We start from the raw sequence: 18,731 nt of genomic DNA, 5'->3' as shown, positions 1-18,731 counted from the left end.
CCGACCCGGCCCATGATCACCTCTATTTGCAGGCGACATAATTGTAAATTAAGTGTTTATTGTACATGCATCAAAGATAAAAACAACTGATGTGCGTTAACGTGGGTTGCCACGTTTTGTCGAATACAAGGTGGAACTTTTCTTTTTTCTCAAATTAGGAATACTAGTTCTAATTCAATGAATTAAGAAAAATGTCAAATTTTATGATTAATTCGTTTATTTTACTCCATTTACATGATTAACTTTTTCTAGTAGAAAATTTCATTCCACCAAGACCACTAACCAATAAAATAGAGGATAAAAATTAAGTTTCAAGTTGATAATTTAATCTTAACGTCTTCTATTTTCGTTTAAACATAGTATCATGGTGAATTTAGTTAGAATTTTCTTTAAAGAGTTTGAGTTTTCAAACCAATATTTTGATTTGAAAATTTTAATTATTTGAGTTGTTGAATGAGTAATAAAGTTAGGGTCTTTTGGATCTATGCAATGTTTGAACAATACTAATCTTTTTGAACTAATATATTTTCATAATATTGTTGGATTTTTTTAAGTCTAAAGATTTAAAATGTCATAATTTGAAAAATTCTTTTTATAACAATATGTGGAGGTTTTATAGAAAATTCTTCCGCTATAATGATTTTTTTTCAAAGTATTTATCTGTAAAATATTATGAGGATTTTGTGTAATAATTTATGAATGTGCTACTTATTTTGGATAAACCTTTTTAAGAAAATTTATTAATATTTTAAAGAGATTTTGGTTTATGTAAAACAATTTCTCTATTTTTTGAAATCTTGGTTGCTTCAACAACAATTTATTTGAAAAGAGTTTCTTTTTTGGATTGGACAATGGCTAATGCAACTTCTGAAGATTGAAAGTGAGAGACTTGATCTGTTTTTTTATTTGCGTCTTGTGCATCCTAAAAAGATACATCATTTGAGGGTTTTTTTTTTATGAGGATGATTCCTCATTTTCTTCTCGCAAACAAATTTCATACCATGATTTGATGGGTTTTGAGGAGGATTCTTCTATTTTTCTTTTTCTTTTGTCTCTGAGTTTTGGGGACATTTTTGAAAAATTCTCTGGTAAGAAAATTAGGCAAAAAATTATTTTCTCCTTTGATACATTCATTTGAAAATCAAATATACTCAAAATTTCTTGTCATCTTGTAAAAATATATTTTGAAGTAATATTTTAAATATCGTTTTATAAAACTTATTTTGCGAGTTGTAATCAATTTGCAAAAGAAACTTTTGATTTAATAAATCACTTTGAAATTTTGTAATGCACAAAACAATTGATAAAATTTCTTTCTTGATTGTATTATAATATTTATAGTTATGCTATAAAAACAAAAGAAAAAAGTTTACCTATCCAAAAGGAATATGAAACTATCCAATTATTAGATAGAGTCGTTATCGAAAAGATTAAAGAATCAAATCCGAAACACAAAGAATATATATTAGGATTGATAGAGCCTTTGTCTCTTCCATCTCAACAACATTTAAAACTGATTTACAAGGAATAAATAATTCCTCAAATATAGGCCAACCTATTGACCACACCGTAACGTGCGTACACCGGGGCTATGAATAACACAAATACTAATAATAATCTAGCAGTGTACTGCAAGTGTGACAATTATAATGGAACACCCGAGTATTCCAAGGATTGAACCCAAGAGAGTTCTAAGACAAAGTGATTCCTAAGCAGCAAGCAAACATGCAACCAAGAAATCTAGTTAATTGCTCGCTAAGTGCTATATTCAACAATTCATAATCGAGGTTAAATCACACTAATTGACAACCTAATACTAAAAAGGACCAAATTGTAGAACAGTAAAAGTTAAGCAATTAACAATTCAATAAATAAAAGCGGTTGGTTGACTTTCATGTTGCTGATTAGTCTTTAGATTAGGTATCTAAAAAGCTTAAACTTCTAATTAGCTGAATTTTACCTCTCAGTCAGCATTTTACCAAATTAGATGATTTAGCTTGGTTTATCTCTCGACCTCACAGAACTAACTCGAGACAAAAAAATTGGTGCTTAATTAGATCTCCTCTTGGTCTCACCTATTTATGTTTTCCCTTTTAAATTTTGAAGTTTATTCGATTAAGTCCAATTTTTACAATTTAGTCCCTATACCAAAAACTAACCAAGCAACATTTCCATCAACCAACCACTATAGATTTAGTTACTTAACATCATTTCCATACAAGCAATAACCCAACAAATATTCAAAGCATACATTAAAAAAAAACACAAAAGATAGGGTTAAAGTTGTTGGAAAAAATCGGGTTTGGAAAACACAGCGGAAAATAAATTTAGGGAAAACATAGTTTTAATTTTTTTTCCAAAACAAGATCTTGGTTGTGATATCTATTGTAATAAACACTTAATCAAAATTGTATCTTTTCTATTAGTCTAAGATGAGCGCTTCGATTTAGTAGTCTTATCTGTTGTCCTCAAGCGCATGTTTGCCGAGTGTGGGCTCGCTTCGAATTAGAAAATTTTTCACAAAAATTGCCAGTAAGGTAATTTTGCAATTTCTCTAAACTTTTGGGTCAAGTTGTAGATAAAAAAATATCTCTAGAAATTTTCTAAAATAATCTCTTCAGAATAATGACTCAAAAGCTCTCTTCATATAAGGAGAGTTTAGAGAGTTCAACTATGATTAAACTTAATCATTTTAATATTAAATTAATATAATATTTATGATAAATATTAAATTAAATTTAATATTAATATAATCAATTTAATATTAAATTAATATACTATTAAGATAAGTATTAAATTTAATTTAATATTAAACTATTAAAATAATATTATTTTTGGAATAGTTAATCTGAAATCAAGTTCTCTGGTAGAGTCTTAATAGAAGTGAAACTCTTCCACTACTTAACCACCGAAGGCCAATTGCCTCAGGCCACCGGGACACCGTCATCGTAACCGCCAGCACAACCGTGTCTGGTGATGCAGGTGCGACACCCTTATAGTTCCTTGAGTCGGTTAGGTTGCTTTCAATTCGATCCCGGTCAATAACGACCCAACTAGTTCGATCTAGCCACCGGTTGAACCGTCAGCCTGGTTTTACATATCAGGCTTGGTTCAACCAATTTTTGGGTCTTGGTCTCAATTTTGGGCTTTCAGGCCTAATTTACGATATCAGGTCCAATTTTCAAGTTCAATTACCCATTGAGCCAATTGTCTGACTTGTAAATTAATTTTCAAAAATATCATATTAATTTTAATTAATTTAATTTTACTTGATCAAAATTAATTTTTTCAAAAATCACTTAGATTTTTCAAATTAATTTTTCAAGAAAATTTTTTAATCAAATTCTTTAGTTGAACAATTCTCACGACCACTTAATTTAATTCCACGTCGAATAAACCGACTCAATTAAATTATTTCAAAAGTCGTAGAATTTTATTCTCATTCAAATGCAGTTCGATTGAGCTTTTGTTGAGCGAGCAGAGGGACCAGTCGGACATATACAACTAGACTCTAGTAATTGCAATTATGTCCAGAAGCATCGTTCCGATAATTCGTAATTACTTAATCATGGAGTCAGTTCACAAGAAGTACTATGATTGAAAACTCCTTATTGTATACTCTTTACAGAAACAATTCATCTAACTATTTTGTCCAATGACCTTGCCACTTGTGTGTTACCCTCATATGATATCCTTAATTCCTTTTAGTTAAATTCGTTCACTCAATACAATCTTATTTTATCTTTGTTGACACTATTGTGTCTTTTTAATGATTAATATGATCACTATTAATAAATGACTGTGATAAATTGCTCGTTTGAGAAGAAGCAACCATGGCCACGTTCCATATTTATCAATCCACACAATGTCAATGAGAGGATATCATTAGCTCTTTAATTGAGCTATGAATTCCACTATTGCTTGTAAAACCATGCCATACACAAGTCATGTACCCAACATACCGACTATGGGCTCGATCATCTTTAAAGCATAAGCCTCTACTTATATCAAAGCACATGAGTTGCATACGCATGGTTGTGACTAACTCAGGACTATAAACGTCACAAGTGAATTAATTCACAAACGGATTCAGAATTAATTCATCTTAGGTCCAGTCCAATATATCATTCTACCAATGAATACATCTATGTCTCTACTTGTGGAGTCAATTGCTCTAATAGCCAAGACTAGCCATCTCCGCAATTGGAATTGTAGACGACATAATAATCCTTCTCAGTATTTGAATCAAATGGTCACTTCGATTCTTTTACAGGATTATGGACTTATTTAGATTATCTACTGAAGTAAGTTGTTTTTCTAACAATGTAAACATTCTTACAATGCCACTTATCTTTAGTTTTAACTTAGACAATTAATGAACTAATATTTGCTTGTTGCAATTTCTCTATACATGAAAAATATGAAAGACAAAAAATACAAAAGATATAATAGTGAAATGCGAAATTAACTTTATTTGTTTATTCATCATTCAAATAAATAGAAAACAGTTACATGTTTACTACAATATGGGCACATTTTCCAACAAAAGTAACCTTAGTGATTTCTTGATGGTTGCTTGAGGAAGATGAAGGTAGCAACCATAGAGGTGAAAAATACCAATAAGGTCCAGATTTTTAACTAAGAAAAAAGAAATAGAGCTAAGTTCTATTAAAAGCTATGGATTAAAATAAAAGTATAAAGAATTTTTTTAGCATCAAAGTGCTATTAAGACAAACGTATAGTAAAAACTAATTAGTTAACAACTAAAACAACTAAAACCAAAAAAGTTCTAAATTAAACCCTGGAAAAAATGAAGAAAACTAACTAGAAATCTAAAGAGATGAAAGAAAAGTAAAGACAAAAAGCTCTCTTAGTTCTCAGCTAAAAGTGGCTTTTAAACATCTGATTACAATAAAAAAAAAGTTGACTAGAATGCCCATAGAAGCTATGTTTTGATTGGGTAATGTGTTAGACAAAAGACTACCCTTACAGCTAATTTCTCCCCATTAGGCATCGGTGTCGCAACACCCAGGCTTCGATGTTGCGACACCCAAAATAGTGGCAAATTTGTGGATCTTAGTGTTGGATCTTATGCCCTAAGTGTAATATTTTCTTCTAAGTATACTTGTAATTTTTTAAATAGATTGATTAATAAAACTATTCATGAATTACATATTGATTAATAAAACTATTGCACTATTGCACTTCAATGCATTCTTGTACTATTTTTGTATATCCTATGTGTTTTGTTAAGTTTACATTGGGCCTCCGTTGAATAATAAAAGACAAAAATAAAGCTAAGAATAATATGACAAGGTTATGAGTCAGTGATGGAATGGCAATGAAAGAAATTATAATGATTGAGTTATAGTATAGAGTTACTAATACTAATATGTTTTACACTTATTTATTACAATGTTATTGTACTATATTTTTATTTAATTAATAAAAGGCAAGTTTAATTCTCGTTGTACTTACTAAGCTTTCATAAGCTTAACGCGTTATTTCTAATGCGTAGGTAAAATTGTGACATGAGGATTTTCTAAGGATCAATGTCTTTGCATCTCTTCCTATCCCAAGAGCTTGGAGAAGAGTATGCTATCTCCACTATTTTGTTTTTAAGTATATGGCATGTACCTAGGTGAATGTTTATGTAAGTAAATAGGGAACTAATTGATTCCCACATTTGAGTTTGATGTGTTTTAGTGAGTAAATATAAGGTATTATTTGGTATATGAGTTCTGGTTTGTGTTTGGAATGAGTATGAATGATTTTGGTATGGTTTGGGTGTGCTTGAAAATAGAATTTTTAGGTCCCCTATTCTAGGTCTTGAGACATGTGAAATATGTCTCGAGACGTACAAACTTCAAAGGTAAATATCTACAGTAACCGAACCATGTCTCAAGACATAAAGGACTTTGTATCGAGATAGGACAACATCAAAGCTAAACTTCTACAGTGTCATGGCAATGTCTCAAGACATGTAGGCCTTGATCTCAAGACATACAAACTTGCAGTTGAAATTTTTTATTCCAATTAAATAAGACTTGAAGCAAATTTTATATGCAATTAATCTTTATTAATAGTCTAGTTATATTCCTAAAAGTGTAAAAAAGTCTTCAATTCATTATTAAAAGTTTAATTTAAAAGTGTTTGAAATCATAAATGTATGTTCAATGTTCAATATAACATTTGTTACTTGAGTTCACTCAGGTAAGGAGTGTTACACATGTGGTAGTATATAATTAGCCTACATGTAAACTTTTGGTAGGAATTAAGATCGTTAGACGAAAGTACTAGATTGATAGACGAGAATTAAAATTCAAGTATCACATTAGACAAATTAAAAGTAAAGGACCAGCAATGAAATTTTTGTTAAAGTACAAGTGTATTTTTTGCCATTATCCCAATTTATATTGATCATAATACAAATTATTATAATTCTAAAACTTTAACATTTATATTTAAGTGTTTTTACTTCCTCAATCATATTGTTACGATTTTTTAACAAACTTTTAATAAATAATATAATATATATTAATTAATACACAATTAACTCGTGGATTATATATAAAAAAATTAATTAATATCTATATCATTAGATTTGATCACTTCAATTAAACAAAATTTTACTCGATACTTATAGGTCTGTTTCATATTTGATTAAAGAATACATATAATTATCATAAATTTTTTCAGCACAACTATATTTTAAAAGAAGTTAAAATTTAAAGAATTGTAAATTTTAAAATTTCATTGTGATGTTTGATAACTTGTATTTGAGTCGTGCTTATTGTAGAAATACATTTTGAGTTGAGTATGAGATGTATAACATGGATTTAAACTTAGTTATTATATTAAATCAATTTTGAAATTTAGATGAAGATAAATTTTCGTTCACCGACAAGTGACGCTAGCAAAACACAAATCAATCGAATCTCCAGCTTTGGGAAAATTTTAAAGAAAGTCAGTACTTCAAGCCACTGATTCAGAAAACGACACTCCGGATCTCCGCCATTCGCCGTCGTTTTGAAGCGTTTCTCAACCATGAAACTTCTCGGCCATGTCGATTCCCTCAAAAGCCAAACGTCGATCAAATTCGCGGCCTTTATTTTTATTTCCGTCGCTTCCTTTTACTTAGGCAAACACTGGTCCGACGGTTCCCGCCAACTCATCTTCTTCTCCCGCCAATCCCCTTCTGGAACGACGTCGTCTTCTTCTTCCATCGCTCTTTCTCCTAATCTCAATAAAGAATTCAATGTCTCCGCTCTCATTGACACTCCGGAACCTCCTCGTTCAGCTAAAAGCGAAGGAAAGTGGGCGTCGGGGTCTTTGAAAGCTCCGCCTCCACCTCTAGAGTTCAAGATTTACGGGATCGTAGATGAGAATGGTACAATGTCGGATAAGTTTGAGATCGGGGAGTTTGATACGGATTTGGTGGAGAACTGGGATAACGGAACGGAGGTTGAGGCGGAAACGGGTAAAGAGGATGTTAGGTCTACCTTTAGAGTGAAGAAGTTTGGGTTTTGCGGAGAAAATATGAGAGAGTATATACCGTGTTTGGATAACGTGGAAGCGATTAAGAGGCTTAAATCGACGGAGAGAGGGGAGAGATTTGAACGACATTGCCCGGAGAAAGGGAAAGGATTGAATTGCTTGGTTCCAGCTCCAAAAGGATATCGCCCTCCGATCCCTTGGCCTAGGAGCCGCGATGAGGTAAATAATTCTATTTAATTTTGAAAAATACATGTTAAAAGTAAATAGAATAGCGAATTATTGATGTAATGTTTTTCTAGATTATTTAACTACTGGGTCTGAGCTCGTTGAATACTTAAGCTTAACATGGAGAATATGGGGCTCAGTTGGATTCACTAGTGGAAAAATTAGAATCAACAATATCTGAGTTGGCTTTTTTCTGTTTTTGGGTGTTTAGAAAGTGCAAATTAAATAGAATGTAGAATATCGAACTGAGCTTGTGTGATTGAGTCATGAGTTGATAATTAGAGCCAACTGGCTGTTTCGGAAGTGGTTAGGAAGGAGAAATTAAATGGTTTGTAGTTTAGCTGGACAAGGAGAGTTTGCGTTTAGTGTAAGATTACATGCCTTAAAGTTAAAGTACTAAAATGGATTTGGCATCTTTAGATCTTTATAGGAAACGTAGTAGAATGAAAAACGGTAGACAAGCTTAACTTATATGTGTGTTTTAGGACTGCATTGATGCGAAATTCCAAAATCTTAAAATTTGGAGCTAGTCGCCCTTTGCTTTTGTTATTTTAATCAGTTTAGTCCTCTTCCTAAATAAAATTTAAGTCTAATTGAAAACAAAAATTTCTAGATGTCATATTTTAAAATTATAATTATTATATTTACTTTAATGATTAATTTATTAGTATATTAATTATGATTATAGTTATGACTTATAAATTTATTTCAACATGAGTTAGTTACTTATTGATATATAAATTGTAATAAAACAATAACAATTATAATAATTTATTTTAATTTTATAGAAATTGAGACAAAAAAATATTAAAGGAACTAAACTTGTTTTAAAAAATTAAATTCTATCAATCTAGTAAAATTTACTTCTAAGTAATCTTACATCTCGCCAACCGAACCTCTAGCCTAATGAACAAAACAAGGTAATGTAACATACTGGGTATTCCACTTTGTAATTTAACATTCTCATAATCCTATTACGAAATATAATCTTACATTCCTACCCCCCTTAAAAATGAGACTTTAATTCTCATAAAAGCTCTCTAATGGTTGACCAAGTAAAGTCCTTTTTCAATCTTCAATGTTATATTTCAACTGAAACTCTTGTTTTCTTCATGTCTAAGTAAGCTTCCTATGGATGACTATTCTTTTGGTTCATTAAGGTTAAATTTGACTTGCAATGTGGGCTCCCAAGCTGCTCGATATGATTTAAGTACTGATCCCAAGCCTTCAACTCAAAAAACCTGTATTGAATTTGTCCAGAAATTTCTGCTCGTGCAATCTTTATTAAAACGGCTATAACTTGATCCCCTGGACTCGGATTATCGTATTTCAAAGTGCGTTATGAAGCTAAGAGACAGCTATTTGATTTATAATGAGACAACTCTACTCAGTAATGCTCGAATCTCATTTAAAAATACATTGCAAGATGGATGATGTTCCAAAATTAAAAAAACTCTATCCAATTGTTCCAAATGAAAGAAGAATGAAGAAGATTAGTGCATTTTAGGTTTTGAAAGCAATTTTAGCGGTAAAAGCTTTCAAAGATCTTTTCTTGAAAAAAAAACTCATCAATGATCAAGCTTTGAAGGATGAAAACTTTACGACTCTAAAAATCTTGGGAAGTAACAAACTTTAAAAGAAAACAAGAGTCAAATCACTTGAACTCTCAAAATGCTATTTGCATCTCACAGAAAAGAACAAAATTTCACTAAGGAAAATTATAATTTATTGGATGTTGCTATTTATAGGCCAAGTTATAAGAGTTTAAAAGAAATAATTATTCCAAATTAAAAATCTAATAAATATGTAAATAAAGCTCTTCCTAACCACTAGAATTACTTTAAACTCCTAGTGTTCTAACCAATCAAAATTAAAGAATGATGTAAATGTTACATTTTTAAATAAGACTTTAATTCTCTTAAGAACTCTAATGACTGGTCAAGTAATGTCCTTGTTCAATCTTCCTTCTATGTTATATTTCAACTGAAACACTTGCTTTTTTTCATGGCGAACTGAACTTCCTATTGACTATTACTTTTTGGGCTCATTGAGGTGGAATTTAACTTGCAAAGTGGGCTCCCAAGTTACCCAATATGATTTAAGTACTGATCCAAAGCCTTCAACTAAAAAAAATTGTATTAAATTCTTCCAAAAATTTCTTGTTGGTACACTTCATTAAAATGTCCATAAGTTGAGCTCTTAAACTCAGATTGATGTGTTTCAGAGTGTGTTGTGAAGCTAAGAGAGAGTTCTCTGACCCATAAGAAGACAACTCAAACCAAAAATGCTCATATTCTATCTAAATATTCATCACAAGTTGGCTGATGTTACAAACTTGAACTTAAATGAGTTTACCCCCTCTTGGGTTCGTATCAAACAGTGAAGGTTCATTGGTTGGACTTAAGTTCAGTTGGTGAGAAGCTGAGAAATAGAAATAGAGATGAACTTTTTATTACGTTTTGGTGGTTTTGCTTTCTTTGCACCTTTTGTTGCCCAGGGATTAGAGGCAAATATATTTTGAGTATCTTCGTTTTTCCTTTTAACCCTCGTTTTGTGCTTTTGGAAGTATTTTTTGTTACTTGAAGGTTTCTTTTAAAGTAGTTTTGTTACTGTTTGATTGGTTTATTGCTTCTCTAATTTGTAGCCAACCTGGTTGTCTAATAGTGGTATACTGTTTTGATGGATAGGTATGGTTCAACAATGTTCCTCATACACGTCTAGTAGAGGACAAAGGTGGCCAAAATTGGATTTCTAGAAAAGGGAAGGATAAATTCAAGTTTCCTGGAGGTGGCACACAGTTCATACATGGGGCAGATCAATACCTGAATCAGATTTCTAAGGTTGTTATTAAAATTTTAAATGCATGTAAAACTCCAAGAAATTTGGTCTGTGGATTTTGTTTCTGATTATCAAATCTATCTGTATATCCAGATGGTCCCTGATATTACATTTGGACATCATATTCGGGTTGTTCTGGATGTTGGATGTGGTGTGGCAAGTTTTGGTGCCTATTTGATGTCACGGAATGTTATAACCATGTCTGTAGCTCCCAAAGATGTCCATGAAAACCAGATTCAATTTGCACTTGAGCGTGGAGTTCCTGCAATGGTGGCAGCATTTGCAACTCGCCGTTTGTTGTACCCAAGTCAAGCCTTTGATTTGATACATTGTTCTAGATGTCGTATCAATTGGACTCGTGATGGTAAAACTTTTTGCTCCAGTCTTATCTAGTGATTTTCTAGTAGCAAGGAAAAGGGGAATATTAATAATTTCAGTACCATTTGAATTTTCATCTCCTGTATATGCTCATTCTGTCTGGTCTCTTTTTCACTTTTCCAGTGAGGAATTCATGCGATACCAATTTCCATCTCTTTGCCAATAAGTTTACCATCTTCTTCTACCATTTCTTCTTAAACAAAAAACCACTTTTACCCCTTCTTGTGTATGTTGCAGAAAATGCTATTATGTTTCTTTAGATGTCTCTAGGATATTTTTTGTCATGTTTTCTTCTTTTACTGTTATAAAGTTAAATTCTGGGATACATTCTAATGCATCCTTCCATTCTTATGCTGTATAATGAAGATGGAATTTTGCTTCTTGAGGTCAATAGAATGCTCAGGGCTGGTGGATATTTTGCTTGGGCTGCCCAGCCAGTTTACAAGCATGAAGAAGCCCTTGAGGAACAGTGGGAAGGTATAAATTCTGGACCTAGAATTCATGATAATCATGCCAAGAAATGTGATAACTGAATACTCATGTGTACTAGAAAGTTCAACTTTAAATCAAACATACTTTATCCTGGACGAGCATTTCTTCATGGCCTGTTTCTTTTGATTAAACATGTTGTTAGCAGCTTGTATGGAATTACATATTAGATTTTCTGTACATGATTATTTTCTTATTTTCTGTACTTTCAGAGATGCTTAACCTTACTACTCGCCTCTGTTGGAATCTTGTAAAGAAGGAGGGATATATTGCTATATGGCAGAAGCCCTTGGACAACAGTTGTTATTTAAGCCGTGAAGCCGGGACTCGTCCTCCTTTGTGTGATCAAGATGATGACCCAGATAATGTTTGGTATGTTCACCACTCTGCCTTTTATTTGAAAAACGATGCATAATGAGATGCTTAGAGAGGTGGTTTTGTTTCTGATGCCTTTCATCAGTTAATATTTGTCAATTTCATTTGTATATAGTTATAACGTCCTGAGGCTCCCTGGATTAATTTTAAATGTATTCTGAACCTATAACTTAATTAGGCCTTTTTATTTTACTTATCTGAGTAGTTTTAAGTTAGTTACAAGATATTTGCATTATCTCTCAGGTATGTTGACCTGAAGGCCTGCATTAGTCGACTTCCAGAGAATGGATATGGTGCAAATGTTGCTCCTTGGCCTGCTCGTCTGCAAATTCCACCTGACAGGCTGCAGAGCATACAAATAGATTCGTATATAGCCAGAAAAGAGCTCTTCACGGCAGAGTCAAAATACTGGAATGAAATAGTGGATAGCTATGTCCGTGCTCTTCATTGGAAGAAATTTCAACTGAGAAATGTATTGGACATGAGAGCTAGCTTTGGAGGGTATTCTTTAAACCTAGTCTTGGACTGTACTACAGGCATATACTTGCTTGAGCGTTTCTCAAATCTATGATTTATATATTGTGCAGATTTGCAGCCGCGATAATTGAGAATCAACTTGATGCTTGGGTTCTAAACGTGGTCCCTATTAGTGGGCCCAATACCTTGCCTGTTATTTATGATCGTGGATTAATAGGGGTCATGCATGACTGGTACTTTTTCTTTACCATAATTCCAATCAGGAAACTCTGTAGTTTATTGTATAGTAACGGATGCACTATCATTGATGATGATTTTTAATCATTACTTACGATCTCATGGCCAAAAAGAAAAAAACTCATTGCTTAGGATCCAAGAAAAGTTATCTACACCTCAAATAAATCCTTCCAGCTTGTACCTCTTTCATGTTTCTGGATTACATTGCTTTAACCATTTCCTTGTTTCAAAATGTTGTACGCTTAATATTTGTTTTGTCACTCTCATCCTATAGGAATACGATTTAGGTTTTGTCTAAACCGTAGAGTATGCTATGTTTGTTTTTATTGCTTTGACCGAGTTATTTGCTAAATCTTGTCTGATTTACCAGGTGTGAACCATTTGATACATACCCAAGGACCTATGATTTTTTGCATGCAGCAGGCCTCTTCTCAATTGAGAGGAAAAGGTACACCTTAATACCTTGAAATTGGTCTAGTTTTACTCTGCTATCTGATTATTGAAGTTCTGGTCATGTCGGGACACTGATTTTTCCTTTAAAACAGAAGATTTCATTTGGCACCTTAAGTGGTGAAATTCATTGTTGAAATGAATATTCAAGGTCCGTAAAATGGTTATTTTATAGCAAGAAAGAAAGGTGGTATCTGATAGGGGCATAACCACTGGGATTTGGAAGTTCATTAGTTATGGATCAGTTTATTTATAATTTAATTATTTGTACTTGTATATCAGGTGCAATATGTCTACAATCATGCTTGAAATGGACCGGATATTGAGACCTGGTGGACGTGTATACATACGTGATTCTCTGGATGTTATGGATGAACTTGAAGACATTGCAAAAGCCATGGGTTGGCGGCCAACTCTACGTGATACATCCGAAGGTCCTCACGCAAGTTACAGGATCTTGACATGTGACAAGCGTCATGGTTGAACAAATTGGAACTATAAGTGTTATCTGTGATGTTTAGTAATGCAAGTTGGAAAGATAATTCGACAAGCGCAGTCATTTGCAAGCGAAAGAAAGAAGCTTGTGTATCGAAATTTGAACTGCAGATAAGAGGATTGAAGGATGCAAGTCATGGAACGGGGGGATGCTGATGAGTTTCAGCTCTTATAATTGGTGTGCTGTGTGCTATAGAGAAGGATGATGTCCTGGGGTGAAAGGTGAACTCTTTTCTAACGTAATTGTAACATATACGGTCATTGTAGGTGCATTTTATTTTTCTCTAGGCAGTAGGAGCATTATTTAGATTCCAATGTGACTGTTCAGTTTTTTTTTTTTTAAATAATGATGTATTTAGAGAATCATATTCCTTATCTGATTGTGCCCTGGCACGAGTGTTGGGTAAAAAAGTTAAAGCCATTATTCGATTTGCCGTTTGTTAAAAGCCAATTTCAGCAGATCTATTTGCGGTAATTTTAAAAATCCGTAAGTAGAATTTTTTTTTTTTTTGTCTTGAATTGATATTTAAATTATCAGTTCATTATCTGGTTCACTCTATTTTTTGTAAGTGTTAAAAAAATTAACCGTCATGTGATGCTAATCATAATGTATCACGTGACATTATAATGTCACATGAAAATTAGTTTATTTAATTAAAAGCATTAAATTTTAAATAAAAATATTTTTGACTTTCACTCAACGATTACCATCATCTATGTGGTGTTATTAGAAATGTCATGTGTTTTTTAAACATTATATATATTTTATATTGATTAATGTATAATATATATTTAAAAATTTTAGAAACAAAATTTTAAATATATAAATAAATTTTAAAAAGTCAAATTAATATATAAAATGGAGAAATTTTATAAAAATCTTAAAAGGGTATTTAAGTTTTTTAAAAATAAAAAAAAACTTCAATTTTCAAAGATATACATTCTAGAAAATTTTTCAAAATTTTATTTATTTCAAAAACTTTAAGTTCTAGAAATTTAAAACAATATATTTAAGTCCAAAACAATTTAAGTTGTTTTTTTTACAAATTTTATAATTTTTTTCAATTTTTATGTGTTATCGACTTTTAAAAATTTTAGAATTTTATAAAAAATATTTATTAAATTTGTTTTGAATATATGATTTTAAATCAAAATAACAGATATAATATTTATAAAAAATAAGAAAAAGAAATGTGACATGTAGGTGATCAACGTCGTGAATTAAAGTCAAAAAGTATTTTTAAATTTAAATGAGATATGATAAACTTAATTAGAATTGGGTACTTAAGAAATAAAAAGCAAAATTGAAGATGAAGATTAGGGGAAATAAAAGCGGAGAATGGGGTGGAGTCAACATCATAAAATCTAACAAAATCTAAGCCAGCGATGAAGATGGTGATGGGTTAAGCGACCAAAATTCCAGGTGTTGTATCCCAATTGGATATTGGTGTTTGTGAGCCCAACAAGTATCATCTTCTCCGAATCAAATCGGATCATGGGTGGAGATGGAATCCTATCCTATAAACTCACTTCTCTTATCTATCTGTCCTTTCACGCACTGCAACGGACCTTAGCTTTTGACCTTTTTAAAATACAACGAAAACTTTTCTGTAAATGGTATTTACAATGAGTATTATTTATTCATTAAATATTATGAGAATAAAGTTTGAGTGGTTGAATTTTTATTTTAATTAAAAACTTTATATGTATTTAATATAAAAAAATTGTGCCACTGTCAAAACATAACTAAAATCTTCAGGGTTTGACTGCCCACCATGAACAGGGGGAAATTTTAGTTGTTCCACCATCAGGAAGCACTTAAAAAATCTGTAAGCTAACTTGTCATATAAGACAAATATTTGTCAATTGATCCATAATTAAATTATAATTTTTTAGTCTCTCATTATCTTTCAATATTTATAATTCGCTGAATCCTTCTAAATAAGGTAATATTTGAGTGAGTCTATTGACTCTTTCATGGATAAAACTTTAACCACCTGTAAATTATTTATCAGAATTGTGGCTCTTGCCCTTTTATATTTTTCCTCTCATAAAAGCAAAGGAAAGATTTCAAAGCATAATAGTTACCTTCCATTAATATGTTATTCAGTAATTTGTACTAACTTCTCCATTGTTGACTAATCAATTATATATACTTGACTAGTTGATTAAGTTTTAACTCGATTAACATGGTTATTATTGTCAATATAGGAGGATGTAGATTTAAATATGATGAAGCATATTATCATTCTATTTAGGAGGAACTATAGATAGTTATAGGCATTATATTAAGAACTATACATATAATCACAACTTATAATAAAACTATTCAAAATATATATATTAGACTATAATCATTTTAATATTCATACTAATCAATTATGTTGCTTACAAATTTTAATATTCCGAATTAATTTCATATATAACGCTAAGTACGTGGGCAAAGAAGAAATCTTGATCACACAATCGAGAATTAAAGGTAGCATATTTGATTGTTTCGATTGTTATTTTAAATAATTGTTTTTGTTTTATTTTTATAATTAATTAGTTTTTACATAAATTGTTTTTGTATAAAAAAACATAACTCCACTATGTTTTGTTTTTCTTTTAACATTTTGCGTATTTAACTAATCAAAATTGAACTGTAAAAAAAATTATTAATAATTTGCAGCAAAAGATAGAGATGTAAAAGAACTTATATGAAGATCGAAGCAAGATAAAAGGAGGAAGAAAAGGAAATTTATACAAAAATCTCTATATATTTTAGGTGTAAATTGCATTTTGGCCTACTGTTATTCTTTATTTTTATTATTTTGTATCTCTTTTTTTTTAATTAACATCTTTATATCTTATTAATAAAATAAGTCTTTTCTTTACATTTGATTGAACAATATCATTTCGAGATTCATATGGAGAATTTGTAGAATAACCAGATGGGGAAATTGCATCACGACACCCAAATCTTGACTGGTCAAACATGATTCATATCTATTACAATTTCGTTTTAAGAAAACATTTAATTTGATTAGTAATACATAAATTTAATTAGATATTTTTAGTTTTGGATACAAATAACAAAATTAAACCAATAAAATATTTTGACTAATTATAGTTTTGCATCAAGAAAATATGAAAAAACTTCACCCCCATATCTTCTTTTCTTCGAATTTCTCGTCAACTTTACATCTTGCAATTAAAAAATACAATATATTTTCAGAATAATAATTATATTTAATTTCATCACAGCGGCTGATTTTTCTTCAAATCAACCACAACAACGCTAACATTATCCGTACTGTGCCTGGCCAAGGCCAATTTTGTTAATAAAATTGAAGCATCCCAACAGGCCTTATCGGAACTCTCGGCTGTGCCACCCTTCACAGCCGCTTCACTACTCGGTGACACTGGTGGTGACAGCGGTTTTTCAGCGCGTAAACACATACGCGCAACTCCACATGCTGTATCATTTGGTACCACATCCCATAACCCATCGCTCGCTAATATCAAACACTCCTCTTCCCCTTTTCTCTTCGTTATTGTTACCTCAGGTTCCGATATAACAAAGGGTTTTAAATAATTATCCCCTGATATATAAAAAAAAATTTATTAAATTTAAAATACAAAAATAAAAAAAAAGGTGTTTTTTCTAAAGATAAAAGCTTACCAATTGCTCTGGACATGGCTAACACGCCAAGAACACGAGGTCCATCCCAGTAAATTACTCGGCCACCGGCTTCTTGGATTCGGAGCATTTCGTCGGGTCGGTCCGGCTGAAATAAAATAAATAAATGAATAAATCTTCTGTTTTTTTAAATTTCAGTGAAATTTATATATAGAAAGTAAAATATCTCACCTTGTGATCGTCGGAAAGAGGTAAAGCGACGCCGTTCCGGCATAAAACAGCGCGCGAATCACCACAGTTAGCAACGATGATCTCATCAGGCGTAACGACAGCAACCACTGCGGTGGAGCCAACGGCGTCGCACTGTGGAGTTTGAAGTTCGCATCGGCAACTTGAACGCTCCTTAGCGTCCACCGTCCATTTTTGAACTTCCTTGTCCATTCTCTCAAAGCTCCTCTCCATCGTCCGCTTCCACTCCACCGCCTTCTCTCCGCCGCACGCTTCGATTTCTTCTTTTAATATCTCATGAAATCGATCTTTACACTTCATAGCAACCTATAAAAGTAAAAAACGGAAGTTAGCTAAACCTGAAAAAATTCTCAGTAATAAACTTAAATTTAAGAATTATTTTGAATTTTTTAGTACATGAGAGCAGCCATGGCCGTCGAAGACGCCGTAAAAGTGAATATCCGACGACATTTGAACTTGCCGGCTTTGTTTGCAAAACGAAGGGCGAATCGAAACGGTGTCTTCCATATCTCGTCGCCTTCCGCAAACGGATGTCAGGCCGAACTTCGGCGATTCCTTTTCTTCTTCTACGGCTTCTGATTTTACTGCTCCATTAAAATTTAGACTTCCATTAAGTTCTTGATCTTTCTCAAGCTTATCAGTATCCGAGTTTTGAACAGCGTTATCACAATCACGAGAAGTCGGGCGAACGAGATCGAGCTTCTGACGTTTCCGGCCGTTCTCTAACGGCGGTAGAACAGCAGCTTCGGCCACTAACTTAAACGGTAGAAGCTCCAATCTCCGGCGACGAGAAGCTCTTGAAGTTGGCTCAACCGGAGCCGCTGCTTCACTTTCTCCAACAACTTCACAGCAAATTCCCGCCATTCGATTTGATTACTAATTCTTTTTTAAAGAAGAAAAAAAAGAAAATCAACTGTTTTTCAGTGACGAACAAGTTTTTTTCCCCTTCTTTTCAGATTGAAGCAGGACCCATAAAACTGGCAGAGATTGAAGTTTTTGTACTGAGAGCTCTAACTTCACCTGGGGGCCACACCAAAACTACGGGTAGACTGCCCGTCACCTCCGGGCAAAGAGGTACCCGACACGTACAGTTGGTGTGACGTCGATTTACTGAATTACATGAAGGTAATCAGGCACCGTCCATTTGAGCACATTGGTTGATAATATACCACGTGTAACTTCCTCCTGAGTGATGTTGAATACTCTAGCCAATGCTTTTACGACACGTATAGATAAAAATGAACCTTGGTTTCTGACACCCATGTGGTCCCATTAATCACTTTATTAAATTTTAGGGAATTCCTACAAAAATATTTTGTAAAATACTTGTATTTTCCTCAGTTGACAGTTGTACAATGAAAGTGTCTACGTAACAGAGAAGATTAGGACACGTGAGGGA

The 18,731-nt window shown here is 32.3% G+C and overlaps 2 protein-coding genes across 2 annotated transcripts; one reads left to right on the top strand and one right to left on the bottom strand.

Moving 5' to 3' along the window:
- Positions 1 to 6,789: 6,789 nt before the first annotated feature.
- Positions 6,790 to 13,907, top strand: LOC108460826 (probable methyltransferase PMT11). Its single transcript, XM_017760493.2, has 9 exons — positions 6,790 to 7,716; positions 10,410 to 10,562; positions 10,654 to 10,924; positions 11,305 to 11,415; positions 11,640 to 11,799; positions 12,046 to 12,303; positions 12,390 to 12,512; positions 12,887 to 12,964; positions 13,249 to 13,907. The coding sequence occupies exons 1-9, from the start codon at positions 7,048 to 7,050 to the stop codon at positions 13,448 to 13,450; spliced, it is 2,025 nt and encodes a 674-aa protein (XP_017615982.1). The 5' UTR covers positions 6,790 to 7,047; the 3' UTR covers positions 13,451 to 13,907.
- Positions 13,908 to 16,589: 2,682 nt separating this feature from the next.
- Positions 16,590 to 18,339, bottom strand: LOC108457762 (protein phosphatase 2C 37-like). Its single transcript, XM_017756891.2, has 4 exons — positions 17,729 to 18,339; positions 17,315 to 17,638; positions 17,126 to 17,231; positions 16,590 to 17,045 (listed from the first exon to the last, which is right to left on the bottom strand). Exons 1-4 carry the CDS (start codon positions 18,194 to 18,196, stop codon positions 16,702 to 16,704), a joined length of 1,242 nt encoding a protein of 413 aa, XP_017612380.1. The 5' UTR covers positions 18,197 to 18,339; the 3' UTR covers positions 16,590 to 16,701.
- Positions 18,340 to 18,731: the final 392 nt, after the last annotated feature.

The sequence above is a fragment of the Gossypium arboreum genome, chromosome 4, assembly GCF_025698485.1.
Source record: "Gossypium arboreum isolate Shixiya-1 chromosome 4, ASM2569848v2, whole genome shotgun sequence".
Lineage (NCBI taxonomy): Eukaryota > Viridiplantae > Streptophyta > Magnoliopsida > Malvales > Malvaceae > Gossypium > Gossypium arboreum.
The sequence above is the reverse complement of the archived record's forward strand: the minus strand, read 5'-3'. Positions and strand labels throughout refer to the sequence as shown.